The following is a 24458-nucleotide window of genomic DNA, read 5'->3' on the forward strand; positions in this document are numbered from 1 at the left end:
GCTGAGGCAGGAAGGAGTGGGTATCCACTTTTGCTTTGGGGACCCACATAAATAATGGTATTTGAGTGAAACTAGAGCCAATTCTTTGGGGATTAGAGATAAAACTGATAAAGCATACTCTGGGTCCTCTCCTAAGGCTTGGAGAATAAGTGGCCTCCCTATGGTCTCATGTACTAGGGCAAAAACTGCTTTTGCCTTGGCTGTCAGGAATCTCAGTATTAATTTAGGGCCCTGTTTACAGCTTTTTATCTCAATCGTGGTTGAAACACACAGCTCTTTTACTTTCCCTGTGTGATTTGGGATCTAATTATTTTGGTCATCCACCATTGTGGATGCCTTGCACATGTATTCCCTCGGCCTGCCTTCCCTTCTCTTCCTTCAATATCTCCATTTCTTCAGGCAAACTCCAGCTTAGGCAAGGAGGTCTTGACTCCAAGGACCAGATCCCTTCTGTTTCAATGCTGAAGTAAACGGCCTCTCACATCATTTCTTGTATTGGTTACAACCTGTTCTGTAGACAGTTGGTTGCTCCATCCCAGGACCCCAGTGATCTGTGCTCTATAAAGTAGCTGAAGAACCTTTGCAAAGCAGTAATAGAACCCTGTCAGGTGCTTCGGACTCACTGCCATGGCCTCCACTGTCCAGAAGTGGAATATGAATTCCTGCAGTGCTGACGGAGTGGAGTGGGGAGGGTCTGTCACCCTGCACAGCCTCACACCACACCACACCACACTGCTCTCCTGCCCGCACTTCCCTACTCTGGAACAAGCCAAGCTCTTGCTTTCTGACTTGTCTGGAATGTCCTTTTCTAATCTGACTCCTCACATCTGCATCTTTCTCAATGATCAGCCTTCTCTGATCTTGTTACTCTCGGTCAGTTTACCCTGGGCACATACCACACCATTATAATACTTGGGCGCACTCGTCAGTGCATTAGCTGCTCCCCTATGTAGAATGTAAGTAGTACCATGTTCCTTGCTCTGTTCCTGACACATGACAGAGTAACTGGTCTGCCACAGTGATGCCTGAGTGTGTTTCTGAAGTGACTTAATGATCACACCATCACTTGTGTATTTCTCTGTTTCCCTCACCAGACAATGTCTGGATGTCTGTTGAAGGCAGGGCCTCGATTTGCACATGTCTGTATCTTCGGCACCTGAACACACCCTGTCACAGGACTACCTGGTGGCAGAGCTAGGACACCTCAGGAAAAAAGTGTAAGACATAAAAAGGGCATAGACTCACATTGTTAATCTTTTGAACAAGCAATCTAAAGCTCCTCAGATCAAATCCTCTAGCCTTAGAGGTTCTTCCTGAACAAAAGAATTTTGTGTGTGACCTGGCCCCGAGACTCACGATGTGTTTAAAGAGGAGAGCTGAGACCACAGAGCCAGTAGGAGAGGCAGCCCATGCCAATGCATCCTTACCAGAACCAGACCATGCCTTGGCCGAGATGGGAATCACAGTAACTCCCCACATACCTGGGGAGTGACTTGGTTTCCAAAACGACTCCATGTCTCTTCTTTCCTTTGTCCCCTTCAGCACTCCTGTGGAAAGACCAGGTTGAGATGAGCATCTCTATCCTTTGTGAGGAAGACTTTGCATATGGGAGACCTGAGTGAGACAACTCACTCAATTCTCAAGGCGAGGAAATCGAGGGAGCCACATCTCAGCTCCACTTCCACTGGACAGCTTCCTACTGAATTTAGCCTCTTTCCAGGGCTGGGGTAGAACACAGCCTTCTTTCTCTGTCTCAGTCTTTATGGAAGCTCTCCTCACAGTCATCTTTCACTTCTTGTTATTGGAATCTTTGTATTTTCTACACTTCACATACCCTGGGCTGGGGAAGGCCAAGCTAGAGTTTGAGGATAGTCTCCTCCTGGCTTCCGGTTGGCGTTTCTAGACCATCCTTCTAGGAAACTCATGTTTCGGAGGCTAAAGCTATACCCAACCACCTGCTCTCTCTGCCCACTATCATTTGTCAATAAATCCCTTATTAAATTGAAGACTTTTGGCTCCACCCCAGTTCCTGCTGCTGTCCATTCACCCATCACAGTGCCGGGGACTCCCAGCTCTCCTCTCTTCCAGACACCACTGCTAAGGCCACTGTCTGTGCTGATCAGCATTTGAAACCAACTGCCTCAGAACTGTAAGCACGCTCTTCTCTGGCACCAACTGCTCGTCTCTCCAGCTCTCTTGAGACTTCTCCCCAGAGCTAGTATGTTGGAATGCTTAGCAGTCGATGATCCTCACTGCTCTTCCTCCAGCTCTACGGAGTTCTTTACACGAAATCCTACTGTCCGGTGCTGTGCTCTCTCCTGGCTCTTGTCTTACTAGCTCACCAGAAAGCCTTGATGCCCCAACTGTCTCACCTCATACAGGAGACTTTGAGGAACAAAAGAAAACCAGAGCTCTTGCCAACTAGTCTCCATCCAGAGCTGGCCCCGAGGTTTCCTGTAAACATTCTTCCTTGATCCACTGTCTCTCATCTTCATGTGACTGGTCTAGTCTGCAGGATGAAAAAAGCAGCTTTCCAAAGATGGATTCCTGAGCAAATTCTCCCTTGATATTTCCTCAACTCATGGCAATCTGCTTTCCCCAGGTCTCTTGATAAGATCACCAGATTCTACCTACCAATTATTGAATCCTGCAGGTATACCTTGGTCCTGGTGCTACTTGAATACTCTTGGATTGTCCAGCCAGCATCCGATCAACTTCCCTTCCTCCTCACACTGAAGGCATTTGCTCCTGTGTAAACACCTGTTCCTGCTTCCATCTTTCGAACTTGGCCTACCAGGAATCCATCTTTGGAAAGCTGTTCTTTTCATCCTACCTTTATTTCTGGGAACTCAATCACTTTAAAGTTTCAATATACTGATGACTACTAAATACTATACTTCAGCTCTGTACTTTTCCCATGAATCTGACTTGCAATAACTGCTGTCTCTTGTGTATCTCTAAGATGACTCATGGCACCCCCTCTCCTCCATTTCTAGATCTTTCTTAATGAATGGCACACCTGGGAGACAGTCTCCACTTCCTCCTTCCTTGCAATCTTCAAATCTTTCTAAATTTACCTAGTGAGTCATTTCACATCTACATTGCTCTAATTTTCAGGCCTTTCTCACTGCTGGTCTGGCTCATTCTTTTAACCTCTGTGGGAGCCTGTTCTCGGGTTCCTCGTGGCTTTACCCAGCATGTCCGCATAGAGGATGATCAGACTACGGGCCTAAGTGCAGGTGTCTGAGATGGTCTGCACTTGGCTGTGCTGGGGGAGGAGGTCTTTTGCTCCACCCCTTGGCGTCTCTATAAAAACCCTGGAGCAGAGACAGTCAGGGCCCGTTGGAATAGGTTCCAGGCCCTCTCGAGGCTATCCTTTATTTTCTATCTGTTTATCTTCGCGATATTCTCCGCAATAAATCCTTCTATCTAATATTTCCTGCTGCTCACACTCAAGAAAACTCTGGGGAACTGTGGGGGTGGTTGGGTAAACGCCCCACAGAATGGCGCCATGAACAGGGACTAAAGAAAAAAGAAAAAAAAGGGACTAAAGAAAAAAAAAGGGGGACAAAAAAAAGGGGACTAAAGACAAATGAACAGGGACTAAAGACAAAGTAATAGGGACTAAAGATAAAGGGAAATAATAGTTTTATTACAGAGTTTTTGGCGAAAGTGCTGAGTCAGCCCTGCCAGTGGATAAGGCATGCTGGTGTTATGGAAAATATATATTTTTTATATATATATTATTGAGAGGCAGGGGTTTTATCCTCGAGAGAAAAGGAAAGTGGACTGGAAGGATGTCCGATGCTGCAGCGAAATTCTCTTCTGTCAAAATTTTCTATCTTCTGCCGGGCGGTGGTGGCGCACGCCTTTAATCCCAGCACTCGGGAGGCAGAGCCAGGCGGATCTCTGTGAGTTCGAGGCCAGCCTGGGCTACCAAGTGAGTCCCAGGAAAGGCGCAAAGCTACACAGAGAAACCCTGTCTCGAAAAACCAAAAAAAAAAAAAAAAAAAAATTTTCTATCTTCTATCCCTTTCTCAGTTTCTATCTGTGAAAAATAAGTATAAAACACAGGGTAGTAAAATAGTGTAGGAAAAACTTAGAAGTGTAAGATTGTGTAGGAAAAAAGTAAGGCAGCTAGACAGAAAAACTCTTCAATTTTCTAACTTTGGGGGCTATAAATGCAAACTGGGAAAAAAATCTTTCTTTGGGCTTTTTGGGTAGTAAAAAAGCTCTTTGAGCTTATGGGGAAGAAAAAGTTTCCTATGGAAGCTTTTGACCTGGGGACAGCTGAAATGCTAAGTCCAAGCGGCAGGAGAAAGTGATTTCTCCCTGAGGCAAAAATGGGGGTGTAAAAAGCCAAAGTTTAAAGTTGGGGAGTTTTGGGAAAAGTTGGTCTTTCTCTTGGGGGAAAAAAATCTTTCTCTTAAACTAAAAGCTTTTCTTGGAAAATTTGGGGGAAAATCTCTCCAAAAAGCCTTAATCTTAAACTAAAAGCTCTCTTAAACTTAAAAACTAAAGCCTTTAACTTTCTCAGAAGGACAAAAATTAGAATCACCTGAAGATATTAGTATGGGGACCACCTGTGATTAGCTCTAAGGGAAAACAACAAACCTCTTAAGACTGCAAAACCTAAGTTCTCTTTCAAGCTTTAAAAATCCTCCCTGCAATGCAGGAGGCAGGGACAAGTTCCTAAAAACCTCTCTTCTAAGCTCTGTCTCTTCAAGCTGGTAAAAGACAGTGGGTCAGAGTACCCTGAGGGAAACGCTTGGGAGAGTGTGGGTAAAGAGCTACAGAGAGCCCAAAAGGGCAGGAAACTTTACTGGGAAAAGCAAAAATGCCAAGCTTTTCAGTTATAGCCGAGCTGAGGCATCAAGGGTTTTGTTTGAGTGAGCATTTCAGAAAGAAAAGGTGCTCCTAATCGTCCTAATGCAAAGATCCCCTGAAGCATTGTATCCTCGCTTCTGACCAAAAACCCAGAGGCGACTGGCCAGCGTCTCTGAGTTGGGGTGCATTTCGGGGATACTAGGGTTCTTGCAGTTGCAAACTTCCTGGAGCACAGAGCTGAGGCAGGAAGGTGCAGGACCCAGGGGAAAACTGCTAATGAACGACCAGAGCTAAAGCCAATGGGAACAGCACAGTTGCCTGCTTTCCTACAAGTTGATAGGTCCACAGCTGCAAAAAGAAATCTGAGAAAAAGCTTTCCTATCAGAGTAAGGACCTTTCTGGGAAAACAGTAAAGCTGAACTGTGTCTGAAGCAGTTGTGCTGCTAAGTCAGAACGCTGTCTGGGGAAAGAGCCCAGCCAGGGCAGAACAGAACTATCCAGGAGTAAAGCTTGCTTTTCTGTCAGAGAAAGCACCTCTTTGAGAAAAGCTTTGTTTCAACTGACTCCGTGAGATGAGGGGGAGTGTAGCCCTAAGGGGTGATTGCCTCTGGCATAAGCTCTGTCCTTGAGCACCCAGACAAGCAAATGCAACCCACTGGGGGACTGGGCCAGGTGAAGGCCTGATGAGGCAAAACACCTGTCCTAATGGGAGTTTAGAAATGGCAAAAAACCTCCCTTGTTAGATTTTCAGTCTGTATGCAAACCACACAGACCCCAAAAACAGAAACGGACAAAAAGCCCCTACCTTCAGGAGCAGGGAAAGCCGCCACTGTAGTGTCGGAAACTGTTTCTGGGGTAGAGGGGATAAACTGAGACCACACTGGGAACTGTCTGGGAAAAAGACTCCGAAGAAACAGAAGGGACATATTCCTCCCCAGAAAATACATGACCTGTGAAAAGCTGCTAGAATTTGAGGCAGATTCGGGGGAAGAAAAAAGCCCCTACTTCCAAAGGCAGCTAGCAGAGGAACAGAGCCGCAGACAGATACCTGAAGCTCTGCATCTGGGGAAAGAAGGAACAAGCAAAATGAGACAGATCAGTGGGAGAAAATCTCTGAAGGAGCTATGGAAAAGCTGTTGTGAATGTTTTTCACTGACTGGCTAAGACAAGCACAAGCCCCAAGGAAAGTTGCTATCAGAAATGCCAGCCTCAGTGCGCGCTAATGAGGCAGGTGCGGTTCTGATTTGGGGGCCAGTGTCAAATGAAGGAGAGACACCTGTTAAAGCCAGTTGAGGAGAGAATAGGAATCTCCCAATGTCCCATAATTGAAAATGTAAAATGCTTGTCCAAATCTCTCGTTGCAAAAGCAAAAAACTTTGTTCAAACCTCCCGGGCAAAAATTTGTAAGCAAGTCTGGTAAAAACCAGTTGACTCTCAGACCCGAAAAGAACTATGGGGAAATGACTGAGGGGAAATGATATAAAGGACTGATTTAAGGGACTGATAATATTATGGACTGATATAAGGGAAATGCATTCTGGGAAAGGTAGTTTTTCCGCTAAATATGGCGACACTGCCCTGAAACACTTGTCAGCTCGAAAATACGTTCATGGTAAACTTAAAATACAGCCATTAAAAGAATAAGGAGGAAAATCATCTAAGAGTTTAAGTGTCAGTTCCATTGGAAAAATTGAAAGGATATGGAACTAGGTGCTTCACGGTTTGGGGCTCCATTGGTAAAATGCCTTATTTACCCGAATAGCTGTGCAAAATTTTTATGGTAGTTGGAAGACAAAAAGCTAACTTAAGAGCAAACAAGCCACTTTAAAATCCTTAAAACAAGGGAAAGCAGTTTATACACTGAACGTTGTCTTAGATATAAAGAAACATGTTGAAATTTAAGAAGTTCTTTGCCTTGAATGAACAGCCTGCAATGAGTGACTCCTTTGTAAATCTAATAAGGAGATAAGAAACAGGCATTCAAAAAGAAATGACTGCTTTATAGATGGGAAACAAACTTCAGAAAATCTAGCTGTCTTACAAAAGTTGCTTCACCTGAAAGTTCCTTATAAGAAATCAATGCTAAATATTACAGCTGCTAATAATAACATCAGGAGTTAAAGCTAATAAAATGAAAATGCTAAATCCTGAAAATGCTTTTTCTCAGAGTAAGCTAATGAAGGATATGTTTCATGAAAGAACATCTATGTTCTTGACTCCTTTGAATAGTAACAGTTTTGGTGAAAATATTGGAACTAACAACAACCAAGTCAAAATGTTTCAATAAATTCAAGATGCTATTCCACAAAAGAAAGCTGCCATGCTTTGTGGGCCATATTAGAGCTCACTCCAATCTTCCTGGTCCTTTAGCTGAGGGTAATGAGAAATGGAAAGATCCCTGCTTGGGATTATGGAAGGGTCCCGATCCTGTGTTAATATGGAATTGAGGATGTGTTTGTGCTCTTTCACAAGAGGAGAATGAAGCTCGGTGTTTACCGGAGCTTCTGGTAAGGAGCGTGGAACTAAGAAAGGTCAGCTCCAATGACGTTTCTATAAAGAAACCAGAAGGAAAGTGGCTTGATCAGTGTTTCTGAGGTTTTGTCACTGGTTAATGCAAACAGTGAGGAAACAGAGTTCGGAGTTTTGCCACTTGTGGCTTTACTAGCTCCTTTAGAAAAATACTTTATATCACCTAATAGCTGTGCAGTATTTGGCGAAGAGTTTTACAGCAGCTAAATACGGTAATTTCACCCTCAGCATGAAGTGAAGTTTTTCGGTAGAGCAAACCAAAAGTATTGCTGTAATAGAAACGTTTGTCTGAATTGAAGTACTTAAGGGAGCTATTATGAATTTGGGTGAAGGAACAGCCTCTAGTTAAAAACCGTCTGCCGCTGACAGTGCATCTCTGCCGGTCCGGAACGGCTGAGAGAACTGGCAACTTTGGAGTGTGGCTTCGTCCCGAAGATGTTACAGTCCCCTAGCAACAACTATCACAATTCTATAACAACACTCACTAAATCCCAGTGCTTTATAGCAAAGCTGACTATAAATTCTAAACTTTAGAAATGATGTACATACTTCCTGTCTAGTTAAGAGAATCTTTCTAATAGAGATAGTGATAATAATTAAGAGTAAGAAATGGAAAAAGATGAAAATAAGATATGTGAGTTTATAAAAATTCTCGTTAGATCTGTGTTAAGAAATCTTTAGGTATTTGCTAAGTTAAATATATGCTAATGGTAGCCCTATATAAGTTTGTAAAATTGATCTATAGAGTTCCTTTAAGAATATAAGTTTGCAAGAAATATCTAAGTAGTCTTAAGACATGTAGTAATAAGCTTGTAAGACGCTAGTTGTAAATGTAAGTTTAAATAAGAAATAAGATAAGTATATAAGAAGTAATAAGAAATATATTTGCTAAAGTAGTTCTATAGTTTCCTTAAGGAGTATAAATAAGTAGATGTCAATGTTATGAGTTTGTAAAATGTAAATGTTGAATGTGAGTCTAAATGCTTTGCAAGGCAAAAAATGTTATGTGAGTTTGTAAAGGGTAAATGATAAGTGAGTCTATTCTTAATGTATATGGTTGAAAGAACCTGAGACACAGAAGGTAGTGTCACAGTAGACTGCAAAGCAGGCAGTCTGAATCTTTTCAAAAGTTCCAGAAACTGCTAAGAAGCTAAGAATGGCAGACGCCAGAACCAGCGCAAGAAGGCATCCACAGCTGAAATCTGTGGAAAATCAACGCAACACAGAAAAACCTGAGCTAATATCAAAAACGGTGCGGTTTAGAATACTACTGTACCTAAAAAGGTCTCTGGCTTAAGAATAAGTTCAGAGACGCTTGTTTGAACAAAAATTGTTATCTGCAAAAAGTTTTGGTTGTAAAATGTCTCTTCATATTTGGAAGGGAAAGCCTGGTACCAGAATTTACTTTTTTGAACTTTTTGAACTTAAAATGAGATAAAACTACAGAAAGATTTTGGTTATGGATTTCTTCATATTTGGAAGGCTAGTACCAAAATTTATCATTTGAATGTTGGGACTTAAGAAATGAAATGAACAATAGAGATTTCATTGCAATGGGACAATTTTGAGTTTACTTATAGTAATGACCTGGGAACTATTTTCTGGAATTGGATTAAAATTGGAACTGTTTATGTAAAAATGGAATTAACGTACAGAACTGGTTTTGTGTTACAGATGGAACTGTTTAAATGGAAAAGTTTGGGTCTTCTAACTATGTTTGAGATTTTGTTTAAAAAATTATAAAGAAAAGGAGGAGTTATGAGGTTGAATTATGTTTTCAGAAATTATGTTTACCCTATTGATATTAATGCACCCTGGTTTTGTGGAGTTAAGGAAATATTTAAGTTTGATGGGAATACATCGAAGTTTTTCCTGTGTTCTGTTAGCAAGAAAATTCAAATGATTGAATTAAAGTTGTAAGACGGAGAAAATTGTTAACTATATATAGCACCATGTATGCTAATTCAAATGGTTCTGTTAAGAGTTTGCTTTAAGTTGTAATATTGAGAGAATTGTGGCTATGTATAGCAATATTTATGTTAACTTGTTAATGGTAATGATGAAGCTAAGGGATTCTTTAAGTTTGTAGTCGCCTTAAGAGTTTTTTGGCTTAGAAAGGGCTTGAGGCAGCTAAGACTGCTGTAGTCACCTTGGACCTAATTCAAAAGAGAAATGCCATCTTTATCATCCTCTACTCCCATATTGGGAGGTGTAACAGCTATGGAGATTGCTGTAAGCCATTAATATTTTTTTATATATTAAGAAAGGGGGACCTGTGGGAGCCTGTTCTCGGGTTCCTCGTGGCTTTACCCAGCATGTCCGCATAGAGGATGATTAGGACCACGGGCCTGAGTGCAGGTGTCTGGGATGGTCTGCACTTGGCTGTGCTGGGGGAGGAGGTCTTTTGCTCCACCCCTTGGCGTCTCTATAAAAACCCTGGAGCAGAGACAGTCGGGGCCCGTTGGAATAGGTTCCAGGCCCTCTCGGGGCTATCCTTTATTTTCTATCTGTTTATCTCCGCGATATTCTCCGCAATAAATCCTTCTATCTAATATTTCCTGCTGCTCGCACTCAAGAAAACTCTGGGGAACTGTGGGGGTGGTTGGGTAAACGCCCCACAAACCTCCTAACTGGTCTTTCAATCCAGCACTCAATGGTACTCAGAGTTCTGTTTGTGCCTTGCTTCTGATTGGATGCCACTTGTGGCTTAACTCTGCCAGAATGATCAACTCCAAACTCCTTAGTTTAGAAATGTTCAATAATATAAGCCCTGATCTTTCTAGGCTTTCTCTGAGAAGCCACAACATGACATTATGTTTCAGGAATACCAAAGTACACACAGTCCTGGTACTATCCATCTTACGCTCTACCTTTAGCCCCATCCCTTCTTCCTGGAAAGCTATTCCTCTTCCCCACCCAAGACATGGTCATTCATCTCATCTCATCTAGACAAGGTGTCGCTCTCCAAGGAAGAGGACCTTGAACAAGGGATAGGTGGAATTAGGTGTGGTGATATACTGTGTACCCTAATAAAATTTGTTTGAAGATCAGAGGACAGAACAAGCCACTAGATTAAACATAGAGACCAGGTGGTGGTGGTACACATATTTAATCCTAGCACTCAGGAGGCAGAGAGCCATTTGGATCTCTGTGAGTTCAAAGCCACCCTAGACTATATGAGACTGACTCAGTCTAGGAGAGAAACAGCCAGGCAGTGGTGGCACGCACCTTTAATCCCAGTATTTGGGAATCACATGTCTTTAATCCCAGCACTTGAGATCTCATGCCTTTGCTTGGGAAGCACACACACTTTTAATCCCATGAAGTGATGGCTGGGCAGAGAGAGGTTTATAAGGCGTGAGGAGACAGGAACTAGAGGCTTTTTGACTCAGGAAGCCCTTATGGCTGAGATGACCCCTTTCAAAGGGCTGAGAACTCAGAGACATTCAAATAGAGGATTCCAGGAATTGGGAGGTGAGAGGTGGCAGTGGCTTGTTCCTTTGTCTCTCTGCTCTTTTAGCATTTACCCTAATATCTAGCACTGTTTTTATTTTATTTTTTTGTTATAAGACCATTTAGAAATTCATGTTATAATTAGGTGTCCCTTCCTGCAATTTTATACTATCAATTGTGTATCTTTATTGTTTTATAAGTATCTTTAAAAAGTTTGTCTTCTGTATACGACATTTTTAAAAGGTAATTTATATTCGCCTCATACAAAATACAAAATGGTATTCAAATAAATGGCTAAAGGCTGGAAGAACAAATCCTTGCCTGTCCCTTTTAGTTCTAGGTCTTTGGCTCCCAATTTATGTTTTTTGTTTGTTTGTTTGCTGTTTCAAACCAAGCCCAGAACACCAACTACATGCCAGATGGTTGGGCAAGGCACAACACTGAGCACAGCACCAGTCCCAACACCATGCAACGGGGACAAGGGAAGGAGGAGGGTAAGGAGTATTGAGGGCCACAGAACCCTGATCAGCTTACCCCTGGAGCAGAGCCTGAGCATGGCTGAGGAGGCAGGGCTCAATGGGAGGCCACAGGAGGGAAGCAAGGGCCGACAGCCAGGAGTTCGAAGGTTTGGGGAGGGGCTGACAAGGTCGGCAGGCTTCAAGGCAGAGTCCATCAGGTCTGAGTGTGTCTCCAAGGACCGGGCCAGGCTATTCCCCAGGACAGAAGTTTCACCTGGAAAATAATAAAACCAGGATTAAAGGAAGGACTGGTAGAGTGCTGCTGGCTCCAGGTACCTGCCTGAGTGGGACAAGAGGCAGCAAGACATAAAGCCCTGCAGGGATTCAGGATGTCTGTGTATCAGTCATGGCTCCTGGCTCAAGACTTGGATTCCTCTCTAGACTCTGGTTTCTCTAGACTGTTCCTCTTGGCCTGGGATAGTAGTAGGCTTTTCCGTATAAGGACAACTTAAAAAAAAAACTAGAGCTACTTTAGGTGGAAGACAATTCATCAGTCATAAGATGCTAGAAAGAGGGTCGGGGCAGTGGGAAGGGATGCACATGCTCAGAGGAGCGTTCTGTATGTGCCTATGCACACACATGCGGAGGGCAGAGGATAGATACTAGGTGTCTTCCTCTCTCAGTTCCTACTAATTCCCTGAGACAGGGTCTGTCACTGAATCCAAAAGTCACTGTTTTGGCTAGTATGAATGGCTAGTGAGATCCCAAGATCTGCCCATACTTGCCCTCACAATGTTGGAGCAATAGGCACATACAGCCATGCTCAGCTTTTATGTGAGTACCAAAGATTCAAACTCAAATCCTCACAATTTCAGAGCAAGTGCTCTAAATTACTGAGCTGTCTCCCCAGGCCTCACATGAGGATTCTTTAGAAGCAGATACTGATCTATCAGCAGGACATCTCAGAACTACTCCATGACACCTGGTTAAAGGCCTGTCTGCAGAGAGCCTACTCCTTCAGTGCCTCAGTCATCTGTATTGACCTTGTTCTACAGAAGCATTCCAAGGAAGCTGGGGGAGCTCAGGCACAGGGACCAGGATCAAGGTTAGAACTTGACTCTGTCACTCAGCAGAGTGCTTCTCACTACACTGTGGGAAACCTAGAAGTTCATCCGCTGGGTGTTGGTGGCGCATGCCTTTAATCCCAGCACTCAGGCACAACCAGGTAGATTTCTGTGAGTTTGAGGCCAGCCTGGTCTACAGAGAGAGAGATCCAGGACAGGTACCAAAACTACACAGAGAAACCCTGTCTTGAAAAACCAAAAAAAAAAAAAAAAAAAAAAAAGTTCATCCATACTACAGGAAAGCCTTCCAAAGGCCTTCATTTGTGAACATCTGAAAGCCTTTGGGAAGGGAATCTGATGCCAGTTCTACACCTCTATGGCCAATATCAGGTAGTAGAACCCACACCATGGTTCTACTACATCACCACATCATGGAACCTAAAGTTGAGACCGTCTTAGGATGGCATGCTGGCTAGTCTCTGTCAACTTGACACAAGCTAGAGTAATTGGAAAGGAGAGAACTTCAGTTGAGAAAATGACTTCATAAAATCCAGCTGTAAGGCATTTTCTTGATAGTATGAAACTGCAGGAAGGGACACCTAATCCCAGCTATGCCCTCTTTCTTGGGGAGTGACACCTTGTCTAGATGAGACGAGAAGAATGGCCATGTCTTGGCTGGGGAAGAGGAAGAGCTTTCCAGGGAGAAAGGATGGGGCTAAAAGTAGAGAGTAGAATAGATAGTACCAGGACTGTGTGTGCTTTGGTATTGGGTATTTGATCAATGGGGGAGGGTCCAGCCCAATGTGGGTGGGGCCATCCCTGGTCTGGTGGTCCTGGGTTCTATAAGAAAGCAGGCTGAGCAAGCCATGTGGAACAAGCCAGTATGCAGCCCCTTTCCATGGCCTCTGCATCAGTTCCTGCCTCTGTGATCCTGCCCTGTCTGAGTTCCTGTCCAGGCTTCCTCCAGTGATGGACTACAATGTGGAAGTGTAAGCCGAATAACCCTTTCCTCCCCAACTTGCTTTTTGGTCATGGTGTTTTGTCACAGCAATAGAAACCCTAACCAAGATAGATGGTTCTGCCTTAACCAAATCAGTTCCTTAGCCTTGGCCACAGCATTGACTATACATGTGTAAGGGACTTCAGTATCAGAAGATCTTATCCTTAGTGTTTATCTTTGAAATTATATGATTAAATATAAATTCATTATCTGGCTAAAAGAGACCCTCAGTGGTAAGATGTCTTAGGATTTTAGGACTATTTCTGTTACTTAAATTAGTTTAGCAAGCATGGACCCAAAGTCACATCTCTCTTTAGGTAACTATTCATCTTCTCCAGGAGGTTAGTTGTGGAAGCATTTTCCTAGAAGTTCTTTGAAAAGAGAAGTCTTTGAGGGTTCAGAGATTCCTAAATCACATATCCACATTCCTTCTGCAGTTGAGGTTTCCAATTCCTGCTTTCCAGGGGAGATGGTATGATAGTGGCAAGCATGTCATGAGCAGAAAGTCAACCCCCAAACTAGGAGACCTGGTTCTACATCTGGCTCCTTCCTTTTACAAGGCAAGAAGTCTGCCTTCTCAGAGGACCTGCTCCCTTGTGTAAAGACAGGGAGAATACCAAATGAGAAGATGAATCTGAGGAACTGTTGTTTTGTTTTCATTCAGAGTTACAGCAGCAACCTTGAGCTCTCTGTCGTACAGCAGAGTCAGCTCATGTTTCCAGCCATGTGCCACGGCTGAGGAGCATGCTGCCTGCTTCTAGGAGCTAATGAATGTCAGGAAAATGCCAACAGCAGTGTAGGAACAGTGCTGGGGACCTCCAGAGTGCTACAGACCAGTGAGTCTCTTCCTTTCCACACTACTAAGGATGCCACTTAGGCCTAGATTCTGAGTTGAGGGATCTGAAAGCCTGGACTGGTGATGTCTGCAACTAGGTATGGCCATTAGATCTTGTACTAAGGAGGTATACTAGGAAAATGAGGCATCATGGCTGCACTCTGAGGCACTAGTGCTTGTAAGGCTGTTAAATGGGGTCCTGGCTGCCTTTGGTAGGGCAAGGCCTGGACAAGACTCCAACCCTTTCCAACTGCTCCATAGAGCCCCAGGGTCCTTTATAGGGAAGCTCTGGGTCTCATTCCAGCGTCAGTGAAAAGATCTCTTGCTTTAAACTCTGAACATTGGTAAGTCATACAATCTTACTTTTGTGCAAAAATAATGTTTGCTAATAATAATGAAGTTTTTTTTATGTCTTTCCTTCTAGCTGCCATCTAGTCTTCTGTTTGTGACAAAGTGATTCCATTTTCAAAATCCTGTAGCTCACAGAAATAACAACTGTAAAGTCTCACATAGATTTTCTCATAGGACCATCAGAGTTTTGGGTGGCTGATGTGTTAACTGAAGCACACTGTTCTGCAAACCAGCTTAAACATCAAATTGCTAGGAACAATCTTCTGAGAGGCTATGTTAATACTGTTCCTTTTGTTTGTAATATTTACAACTTTTATTACTTTTTAATCTACCTGTATTTTGTTGTCCTTCCCATTAAGCTCAGATGTCTCAAATCCCAGCACAGAGAAGTGGGAGTTTCACCCCTAAACAAGAAGCTATTTGCAACTGATATTTTCTGGGAAAGGGAAAAATCAGTTTTCTCCAATGGAGTGTCACTGCCCCGTGCCCAGGAGTAGTTGGCTAACGCAAAACCACAAAGTGGACCCGGACTCCCATTTGTGTGTGCTTTTTGTCTTACTAGTTTTTTTTCCTGTCTTTATTTGTTTGTTTGTTTATTTATTTATTTATTTGAGAGAATGGGTGTATGAAGTTGGGGGGGGTAGGGATGTGGGGAGGATCTGGAAGAAGTTGGGAAAGAATATGATAAAAATATATTATATGTAAAAATTTAAGGATAAATTAAAAAATTTAAAGACTAGAAGTCTCATGAGGACTGAGACAATCTCTTGTACCATTTGCATTGTCAGCAGCCTAAGTGCTACATGAAATTTGATAGCTCTTCTAGAAGAAAGAGCAGCAGAGGATATGGGATATAATCCCGAAAATGATATGCCATCAGCATGTACAAGGCCTACACTTGTGTCTATGTTCTGTGCTGGAGTGAGAACACTTACAGCTCTAGCTCCATGTTTTCTTAGTTCCCCCTGCAAGGAAAGCGTGGCTCTAAGCTTGGAACCTTGAAAGCATAATATTCTCTATGCTTAGTGGTTATCTGACCTCTGCTTGATAAAGACCCTAATGAAAGGTTGTTCTCTTAGGGGATTTTTGGCAACCATTTTATTGAGAGGTCTGATGGATAAAATGCCCTCCTTTTAAAGCTAGAATCTGTCTTTTTACAAATTCTTCCTATGTTCTACTCTGTGCACTCCAAAAGAACAACTCTGAGTCCTTCCTGTCTTCCCAGACTGCCCTGGGGTATTTGTTACCTGTGGCTTTTCTCCAGACTCCTTCCCCACCCTATCCCGTTTCCTCACTCCCTCGCTTGCTACCCTCCCCTAGGAATGCTTGTAGGGCAGCTTTGCAATAAGAGCCACAGAGGAGCCGCATCTTATTGAGGGTGTGAGCCCAGGACAAGGGCCTCACCTCTGCCCCTGACATTCACAGAGCAGCAGCACAATGGCACAATCGCCTTCTCCAGCATCACAACAGAGAAGTTAATTTACATTCACCCCATATGGTTAGAGACTTTCCATCTCTATCTTAACAGATGAGCAAGCTGACGCCCAGGACAAAGGGCAGTGGAGATGGATGAATGATCATGCTAGAGACAGAACTCAAGTTTGAGTCCTGGAACAATGGCATGAGTCCTGGAACAAGAGCAGGTGATAGCCAGGAAACTCAAAACGGCACATCTAGGAGTTAATGCTAGGCAGATTTCAATTACAGCTAATGTAAATATCCACAGCAAGTAGCTGAAAACATTTCCTGCCTCATATTACCAATTTTTTAGGGAGACCACAGGAGCTCCATTCTGTAGCTTCCATGAGCCTGGTACTTGACTCAGAGCACATGCTGTCCTGTAGAAGGGGCTCTGCTCTTAGGCTGCCTGGTCCAGGAATCCTCTCATCCACTTTCTTTCACTTTATTCTTTGCTTATCACAAGTGGCTGGGCTGGAGCATCTCTGCTCCATGCTCTTAACCACATGCCTCTTCCCTCTGAGCTTTCAGAGTGTAGGGCTTCACTCTGCCTTGGCTCTGTCTCCCAAAATCCAGTATAGATTCTGGCAAACAGTGAGAATTTAATGACCTAAATTTGATGACCTAAAGCCAAAATGCCTGGATTGGCTCCTTGTGCCATGCAGTCAGAGAAGACAGAAAGGGTAGAGGATAGCTCTAGATAAAGAAAGCTTAAGAGTCAGGACAATGAAATGTATCAAATGATCTTTTATTTGATCTTAAATTAGAGAAAAAAACTCAAAAAAACAGCTATAAAGGATGATATTGAGACAACTTGGGAAATTCTGGTCTGGTGGTATAGTAGCCCAGAATTATTTTATTTACATTAAATTTATTGAACATAAAAATATTGTCCTTCCTGCTGCCCTTCCACCCTTCTTCTCGCCCACTCTCCTTCCTTTCCCCTCTTCTTTCTCTTTCTGACAGAGTTTCACTGTGTAGCCCAGGCTACCCTTTAACTTGTGAACCTCTTGCCTCAAATTCCTGAGGGCTGGGATTACAGGTATGTGTCTATGTTTTGTGATCTTTAAAAAAAAAAATTAGCTGTTGTGGACTAAATAAATAAAAGCTATGCATACATATTAAATATATAGATACAAATATGTCTGCAAACAGAGAGCGGAGCAAATGTTGCATAAAGCTAAAAGTAACTCTTGGTGAAGGACTCATTTTACTTTTGTTGTTGTCGTTTTTGCAATTTTTCTATAGGTTTGAAAGTTTCCAAAATAAAGCAGTGAAAAAAGCAATAGTCTCAATTTAGGTAAAGAAGCTTTAAGGGATGTGGACTCTTGATGCCTATCTGTTACACTGGAAGTACACGGTCAGCTGGGCAAAGATCATCGAGAGGGAAGTGTGGTGGTAAGGCAGGAAGTGGGGAAAGGGCTCCAGTAAGCAACCAGTCAACACAGATGGGACTCATGGATGCCACATCAGTAGCAGTGTGTGACTATGCAGATGGGCAGGAATGGCAAAAAACAGGTTCAAAGAAAAAGCAAAAGAAAGCTGTGATACTCATGGAGTTTTCTGCAGAGAGTAGGTAAGTAATCAGAACAATACAGGTGCTGATGAGGTGTCAGAGGCAGAGCAAAGGGTCAGTAGGCAGCAGGCAGGTAGGGAAGACAAGCTACAGAGCAGAGAGGAGTCAGAAGTCCAGACAAGGCCCTGGCTTGTCTGGGCACAGTTAAAACACGGCTTCTGAGAAGCAAACGGAAGCCAGGATGAAGCAGACAGTACGCTGAAAACTTCCATGAGAAACTGAGCTGGGTGAGCAGAGGAGGATCAGAGGTGGTGTGGTCTGTCTGGAAATGGGGTAGAGAAAGGACACAGCTGACAGCTGAAAATGACACCCCTGTTCTTTGTCTTTTCTTTTAGCTGGTGAGGCAGGAAAGAAGAGGCTGGACAGAGTTTGCTTCTTTCATGTGGCACTGAGTTAGAGAGATACAAACCAGAACACAAGTCCCAGGAAAGGCTGCGCCATGTGCCAATCTCCAAACACTTTCATGCCTGGAAGCCCATCACGGGCATGTCCCCAGCAGCCTCTGAATGTGCTGCCAATGTACTTTCCTAGTTCCTGAAGGGCAGCACTCTACTTAAGATTCTGAGTTTCTTTCTGTTTCTTTGAGCAGCTGCCCTACTGACATGAAACTCCTTGTCATACACCTTCTCTTTAGGACTTCCAGTTAGGCCTCTCATTAGGGAAACAGAGCCCAGGGCTCCTGAAGGACAATGACTGAGAGTATTGAACTGTCTTTGTACCGACTTCATCCTATCCAGTACAACATTATAACTCAGGGCTCTTCTTACAGGTTCTGATGTTGAACAAAACAGTCTAGAGCAGGTGGTTTAAGAAGTTCCCTCTGAGGAAGAGACCCAGCTGAGGAGCATGGTGCAGCTTAGAGACCAGATGTCTGGTTTCTTGCTGGCATATGAGGAATTTAGGTATCTTTTCAGCCCAATCACATCAGCAATTCTCACTTGGTTGCAGAGGTATAGAGGGGTCAGAAGAGGAGACTGGGTGTGTCCTCACTTCCCTGAGCACATTCTCCAGAAGTGATACTTCAGTCAGAGTCATTCCATTAAGAGTTTGATGAAAAGACAACAAGGAAGGCAGTGTGGGAATGAGACTCATGTAGAAGGTCCCAGAGCACCTTTCAGACTCCTGCACCCCCAGCAAACAGAACAGTCGGTACCTCCTCTCTGCTCAGGACACCATCTCCAGGTCTCTCTTAAAGAGCAACTCCTCCCTTTTAACAGCAACCTACCTCTCTGTTTGGGACCAAGCTTTCCTGCCTCCCTGGATTCTGCGTCCTGTCCTCCAGAGCAGAGATGCCGAGCTCCACTCACTCTTCAAACTCTCTTGGAAGTGCTTAGTCACCGACCCAGCCACGTGGCATCCGCTTTCTCATTGTGGGTCTGGTATGTTAACTAAAAAAGTTATTTTCCAGCCTAGTTGGAAACAGCAGGAACTTGCACTGACTTGTTAGACTGGCAATGCTAGAAGAGTTAGGGCCATGTGCCAAAGAAAAGAACGGATAGCCAATCAAGATGGAGCAACTTTCTCAACCTCGAGCCTAAGAGTAAACCTTGGTGCTGGCAAAGGAGAGTTCTTTGAGGCCTTTGGTGCCAGATTCACCCTGGGAGATGTGCTGGGACTTCATGGGCTCCACACTACATATGTGGAGAAATCATAGGGCAACTTCTAGAGTCAGGGGTCCAGAGGAATGAGAAATTCTAGAGTGACAACAAAATCCTGAAGAGTCAAGATGACAAAAGACCAAAGCCCTAGATATGACCCGGATGTGGAAGGGTAAAGAGCAGAAAACCAGAACTCTGGACAGTGGGTGCTAGGCTTGCAAGCCCGCATGAGGGCTGCCCCTGGCCCCTTGCAGATGCTACTGGCTGCCCAGTTCCCTTGCAGCCCAGGCCCCATCCCAGCTCCTACCTGGTAGGTACCTGTCGTGGCTGTGGCTGTACTCCGTGGCAGTGAGTGGTAAGTGAGTCTGTGTAAAGGGCTGGTTGCCAAACAGATTGTCACTGCGAAGGTTGTGGCAGAGCTTCTCCAGGAACCGGAGGACATAGGTGATGCTGTTGACTGCTGGGAGGTTGAGGGTGTGTTGTTCCCGGTCAAACACGGCTGTGGAATTAGGTAAAGGAAACAAGTCAGTTGTGCAGTGCGGTGTGGAGCTGGCCAGAGAAGCCCAGCTCACTGCTTGTCTTGGGACTGGCTAGTTACACAGAGGCAGTGCCCGGGCTGCTTGTCTGTCTGTCTTCTTCCTGCTGCCCTCCCTTGCTCAAGGGCTTTGATTTTTGCTTCTACCTCCCAAGGGTGTGCAACCATGGGAGTGGCCAGACCAAGTCTGTTGTACCCTCAGGGCTCTGGAATGATTTCACTCAACCTGTGAAACAACTATGAACATAATGCTATCAGCTTCATCACCTGGCTGGGCTTCCTTCAGGAAATGTGTTCACCTAGGGTGCTGTTTTCACAAGTAAACTGCCCAAGAACAGGTAAGCTGTATAGAAGGGAATACTGCCGTTGGTAGCAAGGACTTAGGTTAGCAATTTCCAACCCATACAAGGATACTAGATTTTGGGCAACATTTGGAAATGTCTCATGTTTGTTTTTATTTTATGTCCTATCTAGTTCTATCAAAATGTTGGCATAATTTTTAAAAAGCAAAAAGGCTCATGTAATTGTCTTTGAGGGAAGTGAGAAAATGGAGATCTGGGGAGATAAATCACTCTTAGAAAAGTTTTGAAGAGGAAGAACTCTAGGCAGGTAGAGGCAAGGGCAACTCCAGACACTAAGGAAGGCTCAGACCCTGCAGACTGCTGCAAGGGAGAGGCTAGAGAGTGGTCTGGCCTCAGAAGGACTGACTTACTGTATCAGCAGTTCCCATTCTCCACACAGCCAGTTACTGCCTAGACCGGGCTCCCTACTGCTTCTGTTTGCCTCCACAGACTCTTGAGATTTTCCTTTCCACCAGTGCAGACCTGAGCCGGACATCTTCTGTTTTCCCTTTTCCTGGACACTGTATGGCAGAAACCTCCGACCCAGAGTAAAAGGTCAACAGGTATTTGCTAAAAGAATTGTTTGGCTACTTGTGTTCCCTGTCAGCTGGTTTCCTGAAGCTAGTCACGACAGCTTGCTAAGGAGGAAAGGGAGAAGGCTGTAAAGACTGGAAGGCTGCAGGACAAGCCTCTGTAGGCTTGGTGGGCAAAAATAAGATTTTGGACTTAAGAAAAGTGAAACAGAAACAAGGCGCAGCAGGAAAGTATTTTCAGTTACAGCAAAAAGTACCACACCGTTAAACGCTCATTGTCTTCTGTCCTGGGCTCAGCTCCCTTGTATGGGTCCTAGAAACCCAGAAGCTAAGGAGGCAGAGGACTAGGAGGAGGTCAGAAGTTCCCTGAAGCCATTTTGGGAAATTCTCTTGTGGCAACAACATAGCCCCTATGCATCCTTCCTCTGGAATGGTTTTAAGCCACACACTCATATATTCTGTGGGGACAGGAGAGGACTGTTCAAAGGCTGTGTTAGGCAGTTTGTTTGGCTATTCTTGGCAGAGATGTATGGCACATACCATATATGGCACATGGTTCAGAAGAGCCTGGAGCTGGAAGTGAGAACTCTTGAGGAATGGGATACTTTTGCATTCTCCAGAATTGGTAACTATGAACTTGGAATTAGGATGTCTCATTAGAATGAAGGCCTGCCCCTCTGGCTAGGAAGTCAAACCAGCTTGAAAGTGTTTACCTGAGATGACCTCACCGCCATGGCCCTGTTTGAGGAAGCTGAAGACAGTTTTCTGGTGATAAGCACAGTCAATGCAAGCCTGGACAGCCTGCTGCAACACCACAGAGGCACGGGCTGGCCCGAAATGGTCAGGAAGTCGTTGGATCTTCTTCTTATCCAAGTGGGGGCCCGTGCTGCCGCTCTTGTTCAAGTAGATACAAACTATAGGAAACAAAGAAGCCAAGAACCTTACGGTGTGCCCGGCAGGGAGAAGTCAGAGTGCAGTTCTCTTCCATCTGCTGAACTCCGGACCTGGTTCCACTGCAGTCCCCACAACTACACCACAAAACACAGTGGGTGATAGAGGGAGGCTTGGAAAATCCCATGCCTAGTTGCCACCAGCCCAAGGTCTCTGGGGACACAGCCTATTAGGAGAAAAACCCAGAACGGAAATCAAGGCACAGAACTTGTGTTGTTTTCTGGGCCCTGAAAAGAAAATGTAAACTCTGTTCTTTCCTAGATCTCTCTAAGGTGAGTCAGATGACAAGTGAAGAAACAGCCAATAGCATTGTGGGAACCAGACAGCAGACTGGAGAAGTAGCCACGGACATAGCAGACCCCAAGAAGCTCTGTGTCCTGAAGCAGGAAGGAGACTGACTTGCAGACACCTAATTGGCAGAATAAAGGTGCCTATAAGGGTCAATGTAGGAAAAGGAAGATCAGTTTAGGTCTCTTAAGAACAGGGAGCAGGGACTATGGAGATGGTCAGTGGATCCAGTGCTTGCTGTACAAGCTTGAGGACTGGCATTAGGCCCACAAGAACCCATGTAAACACTAGGTAAGCATGGTGGACCACCTATATTCCAAACGCTTACAAGGCAGAGCAGAGACAGGAGACTGTTGGAGCTAGTTAGTTACATTGACTATCTCATGTTGGTGAGCTCTGAGTTCAACTGAGAGACCCTGCCTCAGTGAACAAGGTAGAAAGAGATCCAAGACTATTGGCCTCTATACGTGCACACACACACACATAAACACACATACTACACAAATATACATGAAAAAAAAATTAAAGGCAGTGGTGGCACATGCCTTTAATCCCAGCACTCAGGGAGGCAGCGGTAGGTGGATCTCTGTGGGTTTGAGGCCAGCCTGGTCTACAGAGTGAGTTCCAGGACAGTCATGGATATACAAGAGGAACCCTGTCTCAAAACAAAACAATGCCCCCCACCTAAATGAAAGAAAAAGAAAAAAAAAGGGAGGATTTTCATGTTTGGCGTGTTGCCCTAGTACTGAAATCGCTAAAAATGGAGGAACTCAGAGACAAGACACTTAATACAAATGTTCATAGCAGTTTATTTACAATAATCTCAAACTGAAATTAGCGCAAGTGTCCATCAGCAGGAGAATGACCACACAAACTAGGGTATGTTCATTTAATGGAATACCACTTGGCAGAAAGAAAACCTTGACCTATAGTGTCTTTCAAAAAAAATTTTTTTTTGAGTGAAAGAAACCAGATACAAGAGTACATACAGACAGCAAGGTTAAATTATATTAAATTCAAGATCTACAAAATCTAACTCATGATAAAAAGATTTCAATCACAGTTGAGACAGAGACTGATGGCAAGGAGCCTAATGGAACTTCTGGATGACAAAAGTGTCCTGTGTTTTGATCACAGGGGATGTAGTAGTTACACAGGTGCTGACATTCATTAAGATTCAGCAAATTGGCTGGGTGGTGGTGGCACATGCTTTTAATCCCAGCACTTGGGAGGCAGAGGCAGGTAGATCTGAATTCGAGGCCAGCCTGGTCTACATAGTGAGTTCCACGACAGCCAAGGCTACACAAAGAAACCCTGTCTCAAAAAATGCAAAAAATAAATAAAATTCAGCAAATTGTATATGAGTGTACAATATATTTGCAACTAAGATTTGTACATCTCATGGATGTAAGTCTTATATGATGCTTCTAATGGTGATTTTTAAAATGAATTTTACATGAGTCATATGGTGAAACACCAAAGGGCAACCTGCAACCTTTAGAAGCCTGCCAGTTTTAGAACATGGCTCTGAGAGTCTTCAACATGCCTATCATTGTTTTCTGTCACACTTGACCAACAGACAGCAGTAGGCATGACACTGTGCCAGTTTCTGGGCCTAGGATTAAGAAAGCAGCAGCTTCTACTTCTTGTTTCTTGGTGTATTTACTCTTGGATCGCAACTATTTATTATGTGTAAGAAAACAAATCATCTTGTGGAGAGGTTCATGTGGAGAAACAGGCAGAACCAATATGCCAGTCATGTGGGAAAGTGGATCCCCAAACCTAGTCAGTTCCACTCCCCATCTGGCACTGTATGCAATACATGAGCTGTCTTCACAGTCTGCCCTCAGTGTTTCAAATGATCAAGTTTTGTAGTTGTTTGTCATATAACAAAGGCTTATCAGAATAGATTCTGATAGAAGACGCTTCAGTAACAAATGCCAAACACATGACATTGACTTTGGAACGGAGGGGGCGGGATGCAGAAAGCAGCACAAACAAAGTCCCAGTTGGGACTCAAGTCCTGGGGTAGTGATTATTTTTTTCTTTAGTGCTGGGGATCAAATCCAGAGCCTCATCCAGCAAGTGCTCTACCACTGAGCTACATTCCCAGCCCCTTTAAGAGTTTTAATGGAAGGCTCTCCGCCAAGAGTTTAGGAAAGTGAAGACAATATAACTGAAGATGAAGGATGGGGCACATGTGCTAGGAAGGGACTGGAAGTTTGATAGGATTGTTGCCCATAATAGCATAAAACAGGAAGTGTACTTGATGAGCTCAATGAAATAGCTAAGATTTTTAAAGCCATCGAAGTGCTATCTGCCTTCTTGCTGCTTATGATAAAACATTAAGATGAGAGATAAAATCCTTTATTGAGAACTAAAAAAGAAGGTGGGGGTTGGTAGCACATATCTTAAATCCTAGTATTCATAACAGAGGCAGGTGGATCTCTGAGTCTGGGGCCAGTCTGGTCTATGTCGTGAGTACCAGGCCAGCCAGGGCTATATAGTGAAACCCTGTCTTCTCAAAAAACTAAAAAAGAATCAGAAGAATGTTTAAGAATATGCTTTATGAATTTCTTTCAGACCTAAGATTTCCATAGGAATTTGCTAAGGGAAACCCTTGCAGACTTTTTTTCTTTATACAACAAGATTAATTTTTTT

At 43.8% G+C, this 24458-nt stretch overlaps 1 protein-coding gene across 12 annotated transcripts in view; it reads right to left on the bottom strand.

Annotated features, from left to right (window-relative positions):
• The window catches only part of Scmh1 (Scm polycomb group protein homolog 1), a 161561-nt gene that overhangs the window by 2349 nt on the left and 134754 nt on the right, over positions 1-24458 (bottom strand). For all 12 annotated transcript variants that reach the window (XM_052717966.1, XM_052717964.1, XM_052717965.1 and 9 more), the window contains 4 exons: positions 21272-21472; positions 19457-19648; positions 11344-11541; positions 1482-1547 (listed from right to left, as the gene is read on the bottom strand). In XM_052717966.1, the coding sequence (XP_052573926.1) occupies positions 1482-1547; positions 11344-11541; positions 19457-19648; positions 21272-21472 (657 nt within the window). The remainder of the gene's footprint in view (positions 1-1481; positions 1548-11343; positions 11542-19456; positions 19649-21271; positions 21473-24458) is intronic.

This window comes from Peromyscus californicus, unplaced genomic scaffold (assembly GCF_007827085.1).
Source record: "Peromyscus californicus insignis strain IS unplaced genomic scaffold, ASM782708v3 Scaffold_5__1_contigs__length_169319896, whole genome shotgun sequence".
Lineage (NCBI taxonomy): Eukaryota > Metazoa > Chordata > Mammalia > Rodentia > Cricetidae > Peromyscus > Peromyscus californicus.